Source organism: Mya arenaria, chromosome 10, assembly GCF_026914265.1.
Source record: "Mya arenaria isolate MELC-2E11 chromosome 10, ASM2691426v1".
NCBI classification, from domain to species: Eukaryota; Metazoa; Mollusca; class Bivalvia; order Myida; family Myidae; genus Mya; species Mya arenaria.
The window spans coordinates 70,134,573-70,154,045 of NC_069131.1; the positions used below are offsets into that span (position 1 = coordinate 70,134,573).

The 19,473-nt window shown below is 36.1% G+C and overlaps 1 protein-coding gene across 1 annotated transcript; it reads right to left on the bottom strand.

Annotated features, from left to right (window-relative positions):
• Positions 1 to 113: 113 nt before the first annotated feature.
• LOC128204980 (receptor-type tyrosine-protein phosphatase mu-like) lies at positions 114 to 19,257 on the bottom strand. Its single transcript, XM_052906375.1, has 20 exons — positions 19,015 to 19,257; positions 18,549 to 18,619; positions 10,959 to 12,278; positions 10,652 to 10,760; positions 10,345 to 10,427; positions 10,011 to 10,181; positions 9,536 to 9,693; positions 8,468 to 8,555; positions 7,947 to 8,014; positions 7,411 to 7,447; positions 6,744 to 6,847; positions 5,699 to 5,824; positions 3,743 to 3,891; positions 3,226 to 3,361; positions 2,819 to 2,947; positions 1,727 to 1,829; positions 1,410 to 1,486; positions 1,010 to 1,144; positions 581 to 715; positions 114 to 272 (listed from the first exon to the last, which is right to left on the bottom strand). The coding sequence occupies exons 2-20, from the start codon at positions 18,598 to 18,600 to the stop codon at positions 114 to 116; spliced, it is 3,339 nt and encodes a 1,112-aa protein (XP_052762335.1). The 5' UTR covers positions 18,601 to 18,619; positions 19,015 to 19,257.
• Positions 19,258 to 19,473: the final 216 nt, after the last annotated feature.

Sequence of the window (19,473 nt, forward strand, 5' to 3'; positions counted from 1 at the left end):
TTTAGGATTCATTTCGACATTTTGCTCACAAGCTTAATTGCAATTTAAATAATCATCATGTTGATATAAATTAAAAGTTTAAACGATGAAAACCAAAATTGAAATGTATTTCCTTACAAACAATGGACCAGAATCGGTCCGTCATCTTGCTGTTTCACGACTTTCTCTATCACGTTCAGAAATGACAGAAAGTTTGCTGTCGATCTTGGAATATTCTTCATTTCATCCCAGTCAGTAAATTGAAGATGTGGAATGGATCGATCCGGGCTATTCTGAAACGATAATTATCTACACGTTAGACTATTTTATTCTTTTGACATGGAGTATGATCCAATGTCAATTGCACTTCAGTGCGTATATATAGCAGTTTACGTATTGAATATTGAGATGATGTACTAGTACATAAATAGTGTTTCGTAAAATGTCCTGAATAGTGAGGCTTTTGTTACAACGAATACGGATTTCTACACTCGTAACATAATACGTAAACACCAACGTTTAAACCCGATAGTTTCGGCATAACAATGTGTGTATGATAAGTAGTTGTCCAGTGAGTGAGTCAACTTTTGTTGGTACTTACTCCTGCCCCTTTGTGCTGTATTGTCAATGTTCGTTCTGTGTAGAATGTTCTATTTTCCTCCCTTGAGCTGCTGACTTGAAACGTTCCCTTCTTTAAAACGTCGTGGTTTGCCACAGGGTAATACATTCCAATATTCTGCAACAAGTGTAATTAATAGGATATCTCAATGAAATCTAAATTGCATTGTACTGCTCTCTAAAACTAATTTCAACATGCTGGTATAAACATTATATACATTCAACTGTGCCGTATTTGGTTTTCGGTCTCGACGAGTAACCTACGCCTGTTTGAAGTGAACATTATCTGATTAAATAAACATGGATTATAATATATTTATATCATATTATTTCTTTGATTTAAGAGCTTGATAACTCGTGAATATTTATGTATTGTATCTGGCGATAAAATCGTAGACAGTGTACACTAAACCTTTTGTTTGTCCATATCAGCTTCGAAACTGACGATACACGAACAGCCCTCTTGGACAACAAGCGTCAAAAAATCAATGATTGTCTCTGGAAGTGGAGTCTGCGCTACCAGGTAACGTTTCTTGATTCTGAAGCTCTGTAACAAACGAGAGAATATAATCCACATAACTGCGTGAACAGCGTACACTTTATGACAAGCATTTTATTGATGACAACGTTCAGTTATTAAAAGGAGAAAGCACCGACATGTTTGAAAAAAAATCAAATAATTTTGCTTGTGATATAATCAGGCGATGTTCAATTTCATTTCGTATTAAATTGCATGCATAATTCAATCAATATTGATATGTGTTTCTTAATCTACTTAACAAATAACATATAGAAAATTGGAGGATGCTTACATGAATATAAACAGCATTGATGTAGTCTGAAGCTCCTGGTTTTAAATTCAGATGAAGTTGGGGTCTGTTTTCGTTTCCTAAACAAAAGCAAACTTATCAATATCAGCTTTGGAAAGACAGGACGTCGATTTAAAATTGATTATTTTGTTTCATTTACGTTGTAACGAGATTTGTATATTTATAAAGTCAAACGTCATTTTTGGTGATTAGACAGTTATTACCTTCTGATAAATGTGTTATTTGTGTCAAATAATAATTCGGACTAAATATTGTTTACAAATTATTTGAAACACTATCAACACATATCTTCAACTTACCCGGGATATCAGCATTTGCTCTGTTTTTATTCAGGTGCTGTTTATTTCGTTCAACCGCTTCTGCTTCATCTTTTGATCGTTTCTCGACCGTGTGCTGCAGTTGCTAAAAAATCAATCGTCAAGATATTGATGCAAAGCAAAATATATGCTTCAAAGAACAGTTAGATATGTCAGCTACACAGAGCATGTATAACCTTCAATAAGATTAGGTGCTGTCGGTTTTTGTAATGAAAACATGAACGTATCATAAAAATGAGCATTCCAACAAAACAGATGAGCCAACCCTCGGTAATTATGTTGGCAACACATATTGAAATAGACTCTCTTTTATGCTAAAGTAAAAGACCGAAAACTGTCCATTTTGTCAGAAAGAATAGTCCGAGGCACTCAGTGATCAGGCTGTCTTTCGCTGACATAAATGACAGTTTGAAGCGTTACTCATACTTAAAACATGTAAACAGGTTTAAATCATGAATAAATACGTTAAATTTTTTCAAGCTCTTGGACAAATAAAAAATGCGCTTAAAAACATATAATTTGTGAAATATTATATTAATTATTATTTAAGATAAAAATCATACAAATATAAACATTTTTTCTTTTCCCCAACCGCAAACCTCACTTCTCCATTGCACATTGAGTTGTAACAACCTATAAATCGGAATTTTATGAACAATATTTGTATGGAAAACTAAAGAAACAAGCTCAGTAGCCAAACGTTTAAACATATCATCTTTATAATTATTTATTTAACCTAAATTAAAAAGTTTTAAAACTATTTTTCATTACATAAGTGCAAAGTTTTTCACAATTGTGATAGCATTTTCAAGAAAAACTAGTTTTTTAACACACGTCAAGGTTCTATCGTCTGGTTCTATGGTATGTTAAACGCAGCATTTTTTTACTTCTAATAACTGTCCATTGTTGTCCATTATTAAACTATTGGACAGTCCATTCTCCAAATAGTGGACAGTTAGTAGAAATAAAGTACGGACGCAGTCCAATAACCTTCATAGAGTACACAAAGAACAATGGATTACGTATCAAATATGTGTTATCAACGGTGATCAATTTCATTTTAACCATGTTTACCGTAAACAGACTGTTCAGTTCTTGTGTAGTGACTTTGTTCATGTACTGGTTGAAGTTCTCTCCCCTGATTTGTTTGCTGTCGAAAGTAAGTGAATAAACCGCGGCGGTGTGTAGAAACTGATACTGCCCCTGAAACGAGAATATGACAAATATTTTACATCGTTAGTAGTAGATGTTCTTCGATGTTTGCAAAGCAGCACGACTTTTCAGTATTTACTTATTGATATTGTTTTACACATTTGGTTTCAGTTAACAATATCCCAATAGTGTCAATTACATCTGCACAATGTGTCTTGACTTTTATTTTGAGGGTATTGAAGCGATTGGAAAATCAAAATCCTTTCAAATTTGCTTCGTTTTGGTGTTTTGCAAAATCAGAGTTTACTTTGGAACAAATAATTTCTCACCAATGTCTGAACCATATTTGGCCTATTCTTGCGCATTTTGGTGACACATCCCGCAATGTCAATGGCTCCTTCAGCCTCACCTTCTTTTGTCAAGATGTCCAAGGCAATATATGTGCCTGTTCGTCCGACGCCAGCGCTTTAAAGTAAGAATGAAACACAGTCATATGCTAAAGAGCCACTTCAAACTCGTGGAAAGCAGTTTTTAAAACAGATACATTATTATCTTTACAGCGTTAACTTCTTTGTAAAAAGTGGGAAGCTCGAACTGCAAACTATTCCCAGTTAATACAATATTAGTATCCCCATTAATTTCACATACATTAAATACACGTTAATTAATGACAGAGGAAAACAAATATTCTTCACAATCATTATTCGTTTTATTTATCAATACAATTCCTAAAATACGTCATTTAAGAATAGTTTGTTTTGTTGAAAGTTCAAAAATGAGTTCGGTCACGAGAAAGCCAATATGCTCTCATTTAGTAGAGTGTTGATAGTTTATACAATTACGAACCTGCAATGCACAAGCGTAGGTCCATTTAGTGGACTCTGAGTACTGAGAACCCGCTGTCGGAACTCTATCATCGCAGTAACATCGTCGGGTATCGCTTTGTCAGGCCAACACGTGAAGTGCAAATGGTGCAACGTCCTTTCTTCGGTACCCTTGAGATATGTGATTGTTCAAGTACGATACTTTTAATATGTTTATGAAATAGTATTTAAATTCAGTTGCTTCTTCTCTATACTGTTAAACGCAAGCACAAACTTCATCAACTGATGTATATTGCTTGGTTGAATGGTGAGCATTCCTTTGTTTATCTTATAATCGAGCATTGAAGTTTAATATGTGCGCCCTTAAACTCATTCTTGGTTATTGTTTGGATACTCGGCTTGGCGCTGTACATTGATTTGCGAATTCAAACTGTCTGCATGATTCATTATATGTGTGAGTTCGTGTGAACACGAATTGTTTATCAAATTTAACAATACAAATAATATCCCCAACGTAGGAATTTCACTATCAATGAATTAAACATTTCAAGAATCCAGGTAAAAGATACATCTTAAAGTCCTTAAATTTGATTTACATGGAGAGGAATTTCGAATATGAGGTTGAAAATATGGATGGAATCTCCAGGACTAGGATAAGCTGTTTTATTTTATTAATGGAACTAACTCGTGTTACTGACCTGATCTAAATACATATTGCGCGTGCACCACCACACTATCGATATGCACTTCTCAGATATGCTTTATGAATTCCTGTTACTTAGAAATGGCTCCGGATTGGCAATTGTCAATAACAATTGCATGAATGACCCGAGAAAGAATAATTTTGCGCGTGTACCAGCGCCCTGTGTTAATGCACAATAGACATATACTTTAAAAACATTTGTCCATAGTAATGACTCCTGACGGAGAGACGGACGGAAGAACGGAAAACGCCAAATCTATACCCATCTAAATGTTCTTTTGAGCGGGTGATTATAAGGCAAATTAAATTCTGAATTAAAAAACACGAACGAATTGTTTTATTGTGTTCATCACTTAATACTGTATCTAGCTTTTAACATCATACTGCCTTAATTTCATATTCGAAACCACTTTCATAATGTGATTGCAATATCTGAAATTGTTGTCTTTCGTATAAATTTACTTTGTGGTTAGAATACTTATATCCAGAAAAGATAAATTTATATAACAATGAAACAGGTGAAATTCCCATTTTTTTTAATAACTCGTGCACAGTCTCTCAGTATAAGTTATAAATAAATCTAGCAGAGAAATATAACTAAATATATCAGTGAAATATAAAAAGGCATATTATTAAGTCTTTGTCATGTTATAAAAACGTCTTTGTTAAAATAAGGATAGGCAATCTATAAATTTAAACCCGAAAGACGGTTTACGTTAAAGTTACTTAAGTCAAACATGCAAGTTTAATGAGCTAGTGGAGGCATTGCGGTTTTATATTGACAATACACCTTTAGAAATTGGGCATTTACCCTTCGAGAAGCGCTTATTCATTTCACGTCATAGATGATATTCTCACCATATTATGTAATATGAATAAATTAAATCCATAAAACTAGAAAAAACGTGTTTTAAAAGTGAATTAAATGCATAGACCAGAGTTAACTTTGTATAAGAGGTATTTTCACATGATGTTATCGGATTTCATTTTGAGATAATTTTGAGATAAACGATATTTATAAACATGTAAACTTGGAAGAGTTCCATTTGTGTTGAAATAAAATATTACTTAAACCTTGGACGACCTATTCTCCGAAAGCGCACAATACGCGCCGTGAAATTGCAGCTTCTGTTTGACGGAGACTATCATTGAAACAGTAGTCATAGATGTACCTATTCCAATGCCAGTTAGTACACGATAAATTGCACTCTATTTTCAAGAACCATTAAAACAGACTCAATGACATCCAATGGTATGTATATTATGTCGGCTCACCAGGGTCACTGTGAACGTCCTTCTAGTAAACTCGGCAAACTCATCCTCCGAGCGGTTCTCCACCATTATATCACCATACTTCTTATTTGTGCCAAGGTTCGGCCAGTACTGCTCGCATTTAGGAGACTGAAATAGCATAACCTCATTCGTTACCAACGTACACCATTCAATTAAGGTTTAATCGATAATCAATGGTAGTATAATAATAGTAGTTTCAGTAACTAGAAACTTAAATACACATGTTTACTCCCACAAGTATATCGTCATACGTCAGCAAGTGAAATTCTTATTAGAAACGACTACATAAGGCGTATTCATACATTTAAAACAACGACAGTGATTTAGTGTTCTTGTAAAGTAAAAGAGTAAGTAAGTCAGATGTAAAAGCGAAAAACGAAAAGATTTGAATATTATACACGGATTGATCACGTGGCTGAAATATACATGTGGCTCGAAAACTGTTAAAAGTCAACATAAACCATGTGTCATAATATTTGAAAGACTAAAATAACATGTGACATACCATTTGAAAGATCATGGTCCCTGTTTCAATAATATTTCATAGTCGTAAACCTTACTCTCCTTAAAAGTGCTCGAGTTCAACCTTTAACTTACGGGCAGAGTCTACATGATAAACGTCCTTACGATACATTAATTGAAACGCAGCTTACGCCAAAAACGGAGTGACGACTACAAAGTCAAACCTTACGATTTGTATTGACATGGGGCCTATGAGAACATTGTCTTAATATCTTAAAGAATACTTACATTTACAACATTACATTTTAAAGATTATGTGACATAACATGTTAGAGACTATAAAAGAAATTAGAGTTTTAGAAAAAACTATATCGACCATACACATTTGTGTTCGATATATTTTTCTTATATATTTGTAATTATATTGTAATGACAAAAAGGACATAATTGCACAATTGTAACCATGATATGCAAAGGGCTATTTTGTGTTTTTACTTTAATAGCTTATTTCTTCATAACGTTATCATCTAGAGTACTTTGCCATTTTTTTTAGTTTTATACTTACACTGTGCTCAACCATGTTGGTAACCATAACAATCTTCTCAACCCTCTGTTGCCAAATCATTCTCCAAAATAAGCTAAAATCCCCTAATTGATTGGACATCGGACCTAGAACGGAAGTATGTAAAACGCCGATATCATTTAATGTTTATATACAAATTAAATGATACCACGAATACATTAAATTAAAAGTTAAATAAGTACAATAAATTTGGAATAAATAAATCTAATTATTATATCGTTCCCTTTAGACAAACGATAAGAAGGACAACCATTGGTTAATGCCATCTGTTTAATGGGTTACTATGTTACTGGACTCAAATTATATGGAAACATACATTAAATAAATCTACTTTTTGTGCTTAGTGATTTAAATGGTTTCCCCGAAGCTAAGACAAAATATACATTAATTTTGCTTAAAGTTGTTTGAATGGGTTTATTCAGGTATGCTGTGTTCAACAGTATGTATGCGTCATAATATCGAACTTTTTGAATTATCAGATAAACCGAGTGGCTATTAAACCATTGAAATCATGCACTGAGTGAGAATAATGCCATGTATTAAATTTCAAGCATTTAAATAACGAAACTATTTGTTTTCACAAAATGTTCTTATACAAATTGACACCTGGATTTGTGATATGGGTTTAATATTTCATTTTTCGTCTTACCTAATGTGGCGATATACTGCTTCGGCTTTTTATAACCCTGAAACGGTGCAATTGAATACATTAAATATAATCTGTTATCTGTTATTTTTTTTAAATGTTTAAACACTATGTCATTCGGTATTGTGATGACGTTTTTGAATAACACAATGGACAAGGAAGTCCCGAATACATCATGTTTCCATTTGACAGTACGAGTGCATGCCCACTAAACTACGAAGTATTTGTACTGCACAAACACTTATATGAGTAAAAAGTCACTATCCGCGTTATTAAAGTTATACTCAATCGCTTTAGTGTGAGAATATTATTTTAATCACGATCGTTCCAAGTGACGTAAATGTGTTTGTATCATGTTGTCAATGAAAACGTTTAATACATAGCGTGCAGTAGCTAAGTGAATAGCGTAGTTAGTCATCCTCATGGTATCTATAGATACGCACATTCTACTTGTTACCGTTCCGATATGGAAATTAATGTGTGGTGTTAATAAGGAAAACACACTTAAACATTTTACAATACTATTTAACTTTACATACATTAATAAAGCTTGCGTTTATGTAGTCGGAACTGCCACTACCTCTAACCTTTACCCTCGAGTCATCATCTAAACGGTTAAAATGAAAGGAAAACAACAATGGTTTCAAATATTAATGTTTAAAATGAATATATTCTTATTTTCTAAGTAATATAAAAAATAAGTGGATTCGACTTATTCATATAACAGTCAAACCACTCATGCAAATTAATCAATTACAACGCCAATTACGTACATGGATAAATGAAACAAGCAAATGATGTAATTTAAATCAGTATATAATACATTGTTATAGAATTGGAAAATTATATGCAATTTACGATTGTTAACGATACGTATTTAGACAGTTCATAGAATACTTTAATACGAACTTACTATAGTCAATTTGAAATCTTTAAGAAATAGCTTTCACCTCGTTTCCATTGCTTCAGTATCAACGGTCAAAAGATAGAACCATCAAGTATGTGTAGCTTTTGTCAGATTAAACAATTGCACTATGAAATAACAATGGTCAACACTTACATGGATAAATGCCTTTGTATCGATTCTTACTCATGTTCTCCTTCTTCTGAGATTCCACATATGGCTTCACTAGACCGCGAGAAAAGTTCTGTAAACAAGGGATACTTTAACATACACATTTATAAATAAAACAAAAAAGACAAAAATATGACTTCAATAAACGTATTTGGCGGAATACATACTATATCCCCATATTAACCCCATATTACTTTTTCTTGTTTTTCACTTAAAGGGATTCGCTCATGTTCAGGCACCAACACTCTTAACCGTGAAAGCATCTGAAAATACTAATATTATAACTACAAAAATACACTTAAAGTTTCTTACTTCCAAATATGATGTACCTTTAATAATGCAATTGTTTCAATTAAACCGAAAAGGATCAATTCATATCGGAAACAATGATTCTTATAAAGGATACCGCGTTTTATTTGAGAGGGGTGCAGAACACACAGTTTTCCTACCTAATGAGGCGATAGTTGTTGACTGTAGATCCTTAGGGACCCACCAGTCATTAAGTATTGGTGCGTTATCAACTATTAAATACACGGTTACAATCTTGTTATCAGTTAATAATATTTTCCATCAATGCATTACTAGATAAGTAGTTTAAAGTTGATCACTCAAAAGATATGTTTGTAATTTATGTGTACGCATTGATTTTATATACGAGTGTCACATTCAAGTATCAAAATGTTCAAACAACAGGACTCATACACACACATAAGAATAACTTCACCTTTAAGCTTTTTGTTGAAACGCGTTACTAACGCTATTCAAAATCCTGGACATCATAGACGAAATGTGAGCATATATCAACAATTGTTGAATAGTTCCAGCCGTCAACAAATTAGCTTTAGCACTCCTTATGGTTTGCCACACTTTATTTTGTCATACACAAAAAAAGTGCATTTTACAAAAAAACATGAGAGTTCCCATTCAAACGTCTTCGCTAGTCATAATGAATAAACATTGAACTATTTCGGTAATGTTCTGTTAGTATTACAAGTATGCAAATGTTATTCTAATACTAGTAACCATAGGTAAACACTTGTTCCTGGAATATACCTCAAATTCTTCACTATACGCCTCAGGACTCTTTCCATCCACATACTGCACGAGTTGACCAATGGGTATTTTTGACTTATTACTTAATGAGCCAAGTTCATTATAGTACGTCTGATCGTCTTTGGAAGACTTGTCAAGACCCGTATTTTTTTCGTCATCTGTATAACACAATACACTAACTAAATAGAGTGAATATGAAGGTCACGTTAAATTATGTATACTTTCCAAATTAAACTTAACAGTGCTCATCCGCAATAAACTCTTACGAATACTCCCTTGTTATCGACTAACTTTTCTCTGTGTGTTACTCGTTTCTTACATTTGTCTAAAAATTGTGTATAATTTACCAACGGCCTATTATTAACAGAAATGTTAACAATTCATCCAACTCGTTTGCAATTTATCTGAGACTAACAGAATTATTGTTTGAATTGATTTCAACCTCAAATCTAACAGAAAGCTTCCCTAAGCTTACCTATCTCCAGGTCAATCTCGTTTTCGGATGCAGTTACCACACGTGCAGATTCATGCTGCTTGACGGAAACTGGCATTCTTGCTAGCGGCCGGGTACCAGTTTGGTTTGTTTTTTTAGATTCTCTCATGATCTGTCCTTCGTTGTAATATGTCCGTTCATTTGCTGATGGTACTGACAGTTCAAATTGTTTTCAATCGACAGCGATTTATATAAACAAACACTAATACCAATTCACGCCATTTTATACAGCGAACTGTTCCTTGCATTAAATTTATAAAACAGCACGACATGGTTCTTCAACCAAAGTGGATAAGGTAATTGTATTTGTACTTACATTCATTTTCGTCCGTAATGTTAGCTTGGATTATTGTATGACTATTTCTATTGCTTTTATCCGAGAAAGGTAGGCGAATAGATCTGAAAACATGAAAATGATTTTTGGAAACAGTAAGGTCAGTGACAACTTGTTTCAATTAAGTATAGCAACATGAATAACGTTTATCTAAATGTGTTGCATGTCAGGTATGGGTGTAAAGGTGAATAGATACTTACAGGTACAGGGAAGAGCACACCTTGATACGAACGAATTCATACTATACAATATATTCAGTTCAGATACGAAAATAGTAATATGTATATACCTTCGTCGAAAGAAGAGTATTGCAACAACAACACCAATGATGACTACAAGACAGCCAATTAGACCCCCCACAATAGCACCTACTGGCGGGCCCACTGGCAGCGCTGCTACTAAAATCATACATTAAAGCAATGTCACAAATAAAACTGTCATACAAAAACAGACAATTTGTATGATTATAAGTATACTAAGTATGAATGTAATAACTTAATGAAGCACGCAAGTAACGAAGCAAATGTCTGCCACAATTAAAGAAAATGTAACTTTATTACCATACATGTATTAGCTGACAATGAATACTTTCTAACCTGTACAGTCAGTTTCTTCAAAGCCATCGATGCAACCATTGTTACAGCGACCATTATTATCACAGCTAATTTCTGCACCACTTCGAAGACAATTTTCAGGGCATTTGGTGTTACATAGATGTCCGAAGAAGTCTCCCGAGCAACCAAGGGAACAAAAGCCAGTCTTTAGTTCGCATTTGCGTTCAAAGCACAGACTGCTGCATGATGTATTACAATACATTCCATGAACAGTAAAATCTGTACACGAATAACAAATTCCTGAATCTTGCTGACACGTTTCACACTTTGAACTACAATTGAAGTCACACTTGTCTCCCCAAAAGCGTTCTGCACAGCCATTTATACATTTGCCTGTTTCAGGATTACACTCTCCATTATTACAGTTACTATTGCAAGTGGTGCAAGTTCCACTTTCATTCCGGTAAAATCCTTTGTTACACATCAAACACGTCCCACTAAGCTTGGTACATTTCAAACACTTACTGTCAATATCAGTACATTTCTGAGAACAATTGATGCCATAGAGTCCATCTTTACATCCACCAAGGCATGATCCGTCTTCTTTGCCGCAAGACAATATAGAACAACCAACACTGCATTCATTTTGACAATTTTCGCCATATTTCCCTACAACACATTCGTCACAATATGTACCTCTAAAATTATCCGTACAAGCACATGTCCCATTTCTATAACAAACTCCACCACTACAACCCTTAGAACACATGTCTTTGCATTGTTCGCCATAATATCCAGTTATGCATTCAATGCATACTCCATTTTTCATACAACTGTCACCTGTGCATCCGCTAGAACAACTTATGTTGCAGTTTTCTCCATAATATCCAGCTACACATTCCATGCAAAAATCACCAGCAAATCCTTCTTTACATGAATCACATTCATTCAAGTCTGTACAACGGCAGTTCTGATTTTGGCAGTTCATAGAACAATCTTCACCGTATTTCCCTGGTATACATACATCGCATCTAGCTCCTTCAAAGTTCGATGTACATGCCATACATGTTCCGTCATTATTACAAGGACCATCACACCCAAGAGAACAACTCTTGCTACAATCACTATTTATATCGTAATATGAATCCTTGCAAGTAAAACACGGATGGCCGACATCCTTGTCGCAAGTAGCGCAGTTATGAGGACATGAGTTTTTGCATCTGTGTCCGTATATTGTGTTTACACATTCTTTAAAACAATAATCAGATTTTCCATCAGCTAATCCACATTCATCCTCTCCTCCTTCACAGCAAGCACAATGGCCATTACAGTCCACCTCCTTCCCGTTTATTATCACCGTCACTTAAAGAAAAAAGGATTGGAAAATCGTGAATTTTAAAAAAGCATGTAATTAAGATATTTTATGTTGTTGTTTTATTCAAATAATCGGCAAAAATGTATTGCGACATGGTATATAACTGAAAATACGTGTATCAAGTTTGATTTGTAGGTTTTATTTCACATTAAAGCAGATTCTCATTTAGTTACTCTGCTACCAAATTGGAAGTTATATATTGGATATGACAAAACGATCTATTCATCTGAAAAACATACGGACTTGACAGGGGAAGTGACAAAATAGCCCACTATGTGTTAGTGTGCATCAAATATGAAACTAAAGTACGCGTTACTCGAATTTGTGATAAAATTTGCATCCATCATACGTACTTTGAAAAACTTTGCGTTAAGCCGTATATCGGATTTGGCGTTGAATTTTATATTCAAAATTGTTGTTGTTGTTGTTGTTTTCTAAATTAGCTTTGATTTTATTCATAGACCAAAAGTACCTTTTGTGACTTTTGACGAATAGCCACATTTCCGTATCAAATGTGTCTTTCATACTGTAAATGATTATTGAATAGTATTGTACCTTACGTTAGGCTAGATAAGAGGCTACATAAGTATGTAGATAAGAATGATGGTAATGTAAGGCTATATAAGAGGCTAGATAAGAATGTAGGTAATGTAAGGCTAGATAAGAGGCTAGTTAAGAATGTTGGTAATGTAAGGCTAGATAAGAGGCTAGGTAAGATTGTAGGTATTGTAAGGCTAGATAAAGGCTAGGTAAGAATGTAGGCAATACAAGGCTAGATAAGAGGCTAGGTAAGAATGTAAGCAATGTAAGGCCAAATAAGAGGCTAAATAATAATGTAAGTAATGTAATGCTAGATAAGAGGTTAGGTAAGAATGTAGGTAATGTAAGACTAGATAAGAGGCTAGTTAAGAATGTAAGAAATGTAAGGCTAGATAAGAGGCTAGATAAGAGTGTAGGTAACGTAAGGCTAGATAAGAGGCTAGGTAAGAATGTTGGTAATGTAAGGCTAGATAAGAGGCTAGGTAAGAATGTAGGTAATGTAAGGCTAGATAAGAGGCTAGGAAAGAATGTAAGTAATGTAAGGCTATATAAGAGGCTAGGTAAGAATGTAGGTAATGTAAGGCTAGATAAGAGGCTAGGTAAGAATGTAAGTAATGTAAGGCTAGATAAGACGCTAGATAAGAATGTAGGTAATGGAAGGCTAGAAAAGAGGATAAATAAAAATGTAGATAATGTAATGCTAGATAAGAGGGTAGGTAAGAATGAAGGTCATGAAAGGCTAGATAAGAGGCTAGGGAAGAATGTATGTAATGAAATGCTAGATAAGAGGATAGATAAGAATGTAGGTAATGTAAGGCTAGATAAGAGGCTAGATAAGAATGTAGGTAATGTAAAGCTAGATAAGAGGGTAGGTAAGAATGTAGGTTATGAAAGGCTAGATAAGAGGCTAGGGAAGAATGTAGGTAATAAAATGCTAGATAAGAGGCTAGATAAGAATGCAGGTAATGTAAGGCTAGGTAAGAAATTAGGTAAAATGCTAGGTACGAGGCTAGAAACGATGCCAGGTAAGAGGCTATGTAAAAGGCTAGGTAAGAGGCTATTCAATAGGCTAGGTAAGAGGCTAGGTAAGAAGCTAGGTACGAGGCTCGGTAACGGGATAGGTAAGAGGGTAAGTAAGAGGCTATGTAAGAGGCATGGTAAGTGGTTAGATAGGAGGCTAGGTAATAAGCTAGATAAGAGGCTGGAAAAGAGGCTAGGTAAGAGGCTATGTACGAGGGTAGGTAAGAGGCTAGGTAAGAGGGTAGGTAAGAGGATAGGTAAGAAGCCATGTACAAGGCCAGGTAAGAGACTAGGTTAGAGGGTAGGTAAGAGGATAGGAAAGTGGCTAGGTAAGAACCTAGGTACGAGGCCATGTACGAGGCTAGGTAAGAGGCTATATATAGGCTAGGCAAGAGGCTAGGTACGAGGACGGGTACGAGGCCAGATAAGAGGCTAGGTAAGATGCTAGATAAGAGGCTAGGTGATTGGCTAGGTAAGAGGCTAGGTAAAAGGCATGGTAAGAAGCTAGGTAAGAGGCTACGTAAGAGGCTATGTATTTGGCTAGGTAAGAAACTAGGAGAGTGGCTAGGGACGAAGCCATGTACGAAACCAGGTAAGAGGCTAGGTAAGAGGCTAGGTAGGTGGCTAGGTAAGAGGCTAAGTACGAGGCAAGGTACGAGCCAGGTAAAAGGCTAGGTACGAGGCTAGGTAAGAGGCTAGGTTCGAGGCCATGTACAAAGCTATATTAGAGGCTAGGCAAGAGGCTAGGTAATAGTCTAGGTAAGGGGCTAGGTAAATGGCTAGGTAAGATGCTCGGTAAATGGCTAGGTAAATGGCTATGTAGAAGGCTAGGTAAGAGGCTAGGTAAGAGGCTAGGAAAGTGGCCTGGTACGAGGATAGGTAAAATGATAGGTAAGACGCTGTGTGTGTGGCTAAGTAAGAAGCTAGGTAAGATGATAGGTAGGAGACCAGATACGAGGCCAGGTAAGATGCTATGTACGAGGATATGTAATGCAAGGCCAAGTAAGAGGCTAGGTACGAGGATAGGTAATGTAAGGCTATGAAAAATGCTAGGTAAGAGGCTTTGTTAGAGGGAAGGTAAGAATGTAGGTAATGTAAGGCTAGGTAGGAGATTAGGTAAGAGGCTAGGTACGAGGCCAGGTACGAGGCCAGGAACGAGGCCAGGTAAGAGGCTAGTTACTATGATAGGTAATGTAAGACTAGGAAAACGGCTAGGTATGAGTCTTTGTTAGAGGATAGAGGTAAGCGGATATGTAATGTAAGGCCAGGTAAGAGGCTAGGTAAGAGGCTAGGTACGAGGATATGTAATGTACGGCTAGGTTAGAGGCTATGAACGAGGATATATAATGTAAGGCTAGGTAAGAGGCCAGGTAAGAGGCTAGGTAAGATGATAGGTAATGTAAGGCTAGGTAAGAGGCTAGGTAAAAGGATAGGTAAAGGGCTAGGTAAGAGGCCAGGTAAAAGGCTAGGTAAGAGGACATGTAATGTAAGGCTAGGTCAGAGGCTAGGTAAGAGGATAGGTAATGTAAGACTAGGTAAGAGGCTAGATAAGAGGCCAGGTAAGAGGCTAGGTAAGAGGCCAGGGAAGAGGCCAGATAAGAGGCTAGGTAAGAGGATATGTAATGTAAGGCTAGGTAAGAGGCTAGGTAAGAGGCCAGGTAAGAGGCTAGGTAAGAGGATATGTAATGCAAGTCAAGGTAAGAGGCTAGGTAAGGAGGATAGTTAATGTAAGGCTAGGAAAAAGGCTTGGTAAGAGGCTTTGTTAGAAGGAAGGTAAGAATGTAGGTAATGTAAAGCTAGGTAGGCGGCAAAGTAAGAGGCTAGATACGAGGCAAGGTGAAAGTCTAGGTACGAGATTAGGTACGAGGATAGGTAATGTAAAACTATGAAATAGGCTAGGTAAGAGGCTTTGTTAGAGGGTAGGTAAAAATGAAGGTAATGTAAGGCTAAGTAGGAGATTAGGTAAGTGGCTAGGTACGAGGCCAGGTAGGAGGCCAGGTAAGAGGCTAGGTACGAGGACAGGTAATGTAAGGCTAGGAAAGAGGCCATATAAGAGGCTAGGTACGAAGATATGTAATATAAGGCTAGGTAGGAGGCTAGGTAAGAGGCTAGGTCAGATGATATGTAATGTAAGGCCAGGTAAGAGGCTAGTGACGAAGATAGGTAATGTGAGGCTAAGTAGGAGGCTAGGTAAGAGGCTAGGTAAGAGGATATGTAATGTAAGGCTAGGTAAGAGGCTAGGTACGAGGATAGGTAATGTAAGGCTAGGAAATATGCGAGGTAAAAGGCCAGGCTAGAGTGTAGGTAAGAATATATAATGTAAGACTAAGTAGGAGACTAGGTAAGAGGCTAGGTAAAATACCAGGTAAGAGGCTAGGTACGAGGATATGTAATGTAAGGCTAGGTAAGAGGCTACGTATGAGGCTAGGTACGATGAAAGATAATGTAACGCTAGGAAATATGCTAGTTAAGAGGCCAGGTTAGAGGGTAGGTAAGAATGTAGGTAGTGTAAGGCTAGGTAAGAGGCTAGGTATGAGGCTAGGTACGAGGACAGGTAAGAGGCTAGGTAGGAGGCTAGGTACGAGGCTAGGTACGAGGCCAGAAAAGAGGCTAGGTAAGAGGGTAGGTAAGGGGCTAGATAAGAGACTAGGAAAGAGGCTCGTACGAGTATATGCAATTTAAGGCTAAAAAATATGAATAGGTACGAGGCTAGGTACGAGGCTAGGTATGAGGCTAAGTACGAGGCTAGTTAAGAGGCTAGGTACCAGGCTAGGTAAGAGGCTAGGTACAATAACAGGTACGAGGCCAGGCAAGAGACTAGGTACGAGGCTGGGTAAGAGGCCAGGTACGAGGCCTGGTTATAGGCTAGGCAGGAGGCTAGGTAAGAGTCTAGGTACGAGGCTATGTACGAGGGCAAAAAAGAGGCTAGATAAGAGGCTAGGAACGAGGCTAGGTACAAGGCTAGGTAGGAAGCCAGGTAAGAGGCCAGGTAAAAGGCCAGGTAAGAGGCAGGTTACGAGGCTAGGCAAGAGGCCAGGTACGAGACTAGATACTATGCCAGAAAAGAGGCTAGATAAGAGGCCAGTTTCGAGGTCAGGTATCAGGCCAAGTAAGAGGCCAGGTACGAGGCAAGGTACGAGGCTAGGCACGAGGCCAGGTAAGAGGCTAGGTACGAGGTAAGGTAAGAAGCCAGGTACGAGGCCAAATAAGAGGCTAGGTACGAGGCTAGGAAAGAGGCCAGGTACGAGGCCAGGTAAGATGCTAGGTATGAGGCTAGTTACGAGGCTAGGTACGAGGCCAGGTACGAGGCCAGGTACGAGGCCAGGTAAGAGGCTAGGTAAAACGCTAGGTAAGAGGCCAGGTACGAGGCCAGGTGAGAGGCTATGTATGAGGCTAGGTAAGAGGGCAGGTACGATGCAAGGTATTAGGCTAGGTAAGAGGTTAGCTAAGAGGCTAGGTTTGAGACTAGGTACGAGGCCAGAAAATGGCTAGATAAGAGGCTATTTAAGAGGGTAGGTAGGTTGCTAGGAAAGAGGGTAGGTTAATGGCTAGGTAAGAGACTAGGTAAGATGCTATGTAAGAGGCTAGGTACGAGGACAGGAAAGAGGCTAGGTACGAGGCTAGGTACGAGGACAGGAAAGAGGCTAAGTACGAGGCCAGGTAAGAGGCTAGGTATGAGTCTAGGTAAGAGGCTCGGTAAGAGGCTCGGTAAGAGGCTAGAAAAGACGCTAGAGAAGACCCTATTGTTGAGGCTACGTAGGAGGCAAGGTTATGTTAGGCCATTTTTTTTTCGTTTCACGGGATTTTTTTCAAAAATAAGCACCAGGAGGAGGGTTTAAAAATAAGAAAAAGATATCGAAAATTGAGCGTCGAGAAAATAGAATAAAAATAATTTGAAAAAATAAAATGGATTTTCCATGTTGTTTTTTTTTCGATTTTTTTATACAATGCATATTTTGAAATTATGCACACTTGTTTTGTACTCCATACTGCCTGTTGTATAATAGTGTTGCGCCACAGCTGTTAGAGGGATCGTATTTAGGTTTCTGAAAGAATGCGGCTCGATCATTTCAAGTTATTTTATTCCAATTTCACAAAATGACAAACGCCACGATTTTATGAACAACCGTATCAGTCTTCAAACTAAATCCACTTTAAAATTTCGTAAAAGGCAGCCATATTCCTTACAAGCGTTTAAGTGATGATAATTAGCAAGTTTCAAGTTTTATTTTCATCATGGCATATATTGTATTGTTTTCGATATCACAAAATAATGAAACATATTTCAGTTAACATTATTAGCAATAAACGCCATCTTCCGCCATCTTGGAAATTGTTCGCGATAATTTTTTGTTGTTGTTAAATTAGCGTAAGGTTAAAAAATACTAAATTTTATTTTTCATCGGATATCGAAGAACGGGCGGTGGAAAAACTAAAAATAAAGTTAAGAATTTGAATCTTTTTCTTATTTGGATTTTGCAATATTTAGGTACGGCGCTCCCGTAAAACGAAAAATAAAAAAACTCTGGCCTTAGGCTAGGTAGTAGATTAGGTAATGTAAGGCTAGGTAAGAATATACATTTTTGAAAACTACTTGTGACAGGGAATTCTTGTTTTGAATAGGGATATTTAAAAGCGTTATCGAATGCCTTGTTATGCCAATAATATATCGTGTGGCAAATAAAAGTATTACCTACCTGCCAAACATGATCGAGTGACGCAAAGAATAGCTAATATTTGAAATATCATCCTGTTTACACAGCGTTTTCTGTAACGGAAATCATATCTACATTTGTTAATCTTCATTAACATTGTTTATTTATTTATTAGTCTATTTATAAAAAAAACATCAAATGAGTAATAATATACAAAATATAGTTATAAGTGTTATACAATGTACGTTTAGAAAAACATAATTAACTTATTTAACAACTTAGTCTGTTTTATATATAGCATATCATCAACGACGAATAATTTCCAATAATTTAGCGGCTTAAGATATGATTTATTCAAGAAGGCAATTCAAAACAACCAATATTAATTGGAAATAGTTAATCAATTTTAACTGACTTTCAAATACGTTAATATGTGTAAAATATATTGGATTGCTTTTTTTTGTTTATTAAAATACAGATAATTATAAGGAAAAGTTATAATGCTTACCTTTATTATTTTAAAAAATCCACTTTTTATCAATATTCCAGGTAAAGTATTAATGCATCTGTGTTTGTAGACTCTTAATCGTTTCTGGTTAAATCCTTTATGGACCGATAAATAAATAATTTTACACTGAAAACAAATCATTTAATGTGTTAATTAATTCATAGACTCACTTATATAATTCGTGTACTCGAACAACTCAATAATAATATGTTAAGTCCAAATCATGTCAGTCCGCAAAGACGACTGTTTTATTATATTTATTTTCCTCAATCAGGAAAAAAATATCGCAATCATTGTTAATCCTATTCCTACACACCTAGGATTATTAGGCAGTATTTAGTCGATTGTAGTAAGCTGAATAGAGCACTGAAACACGATACACCAATGTAAACATTCCAAAGTCTATTTAAGATTTACTTCACGAATGTATGTATTCATTTTAATTGTGGTTTTATTTTT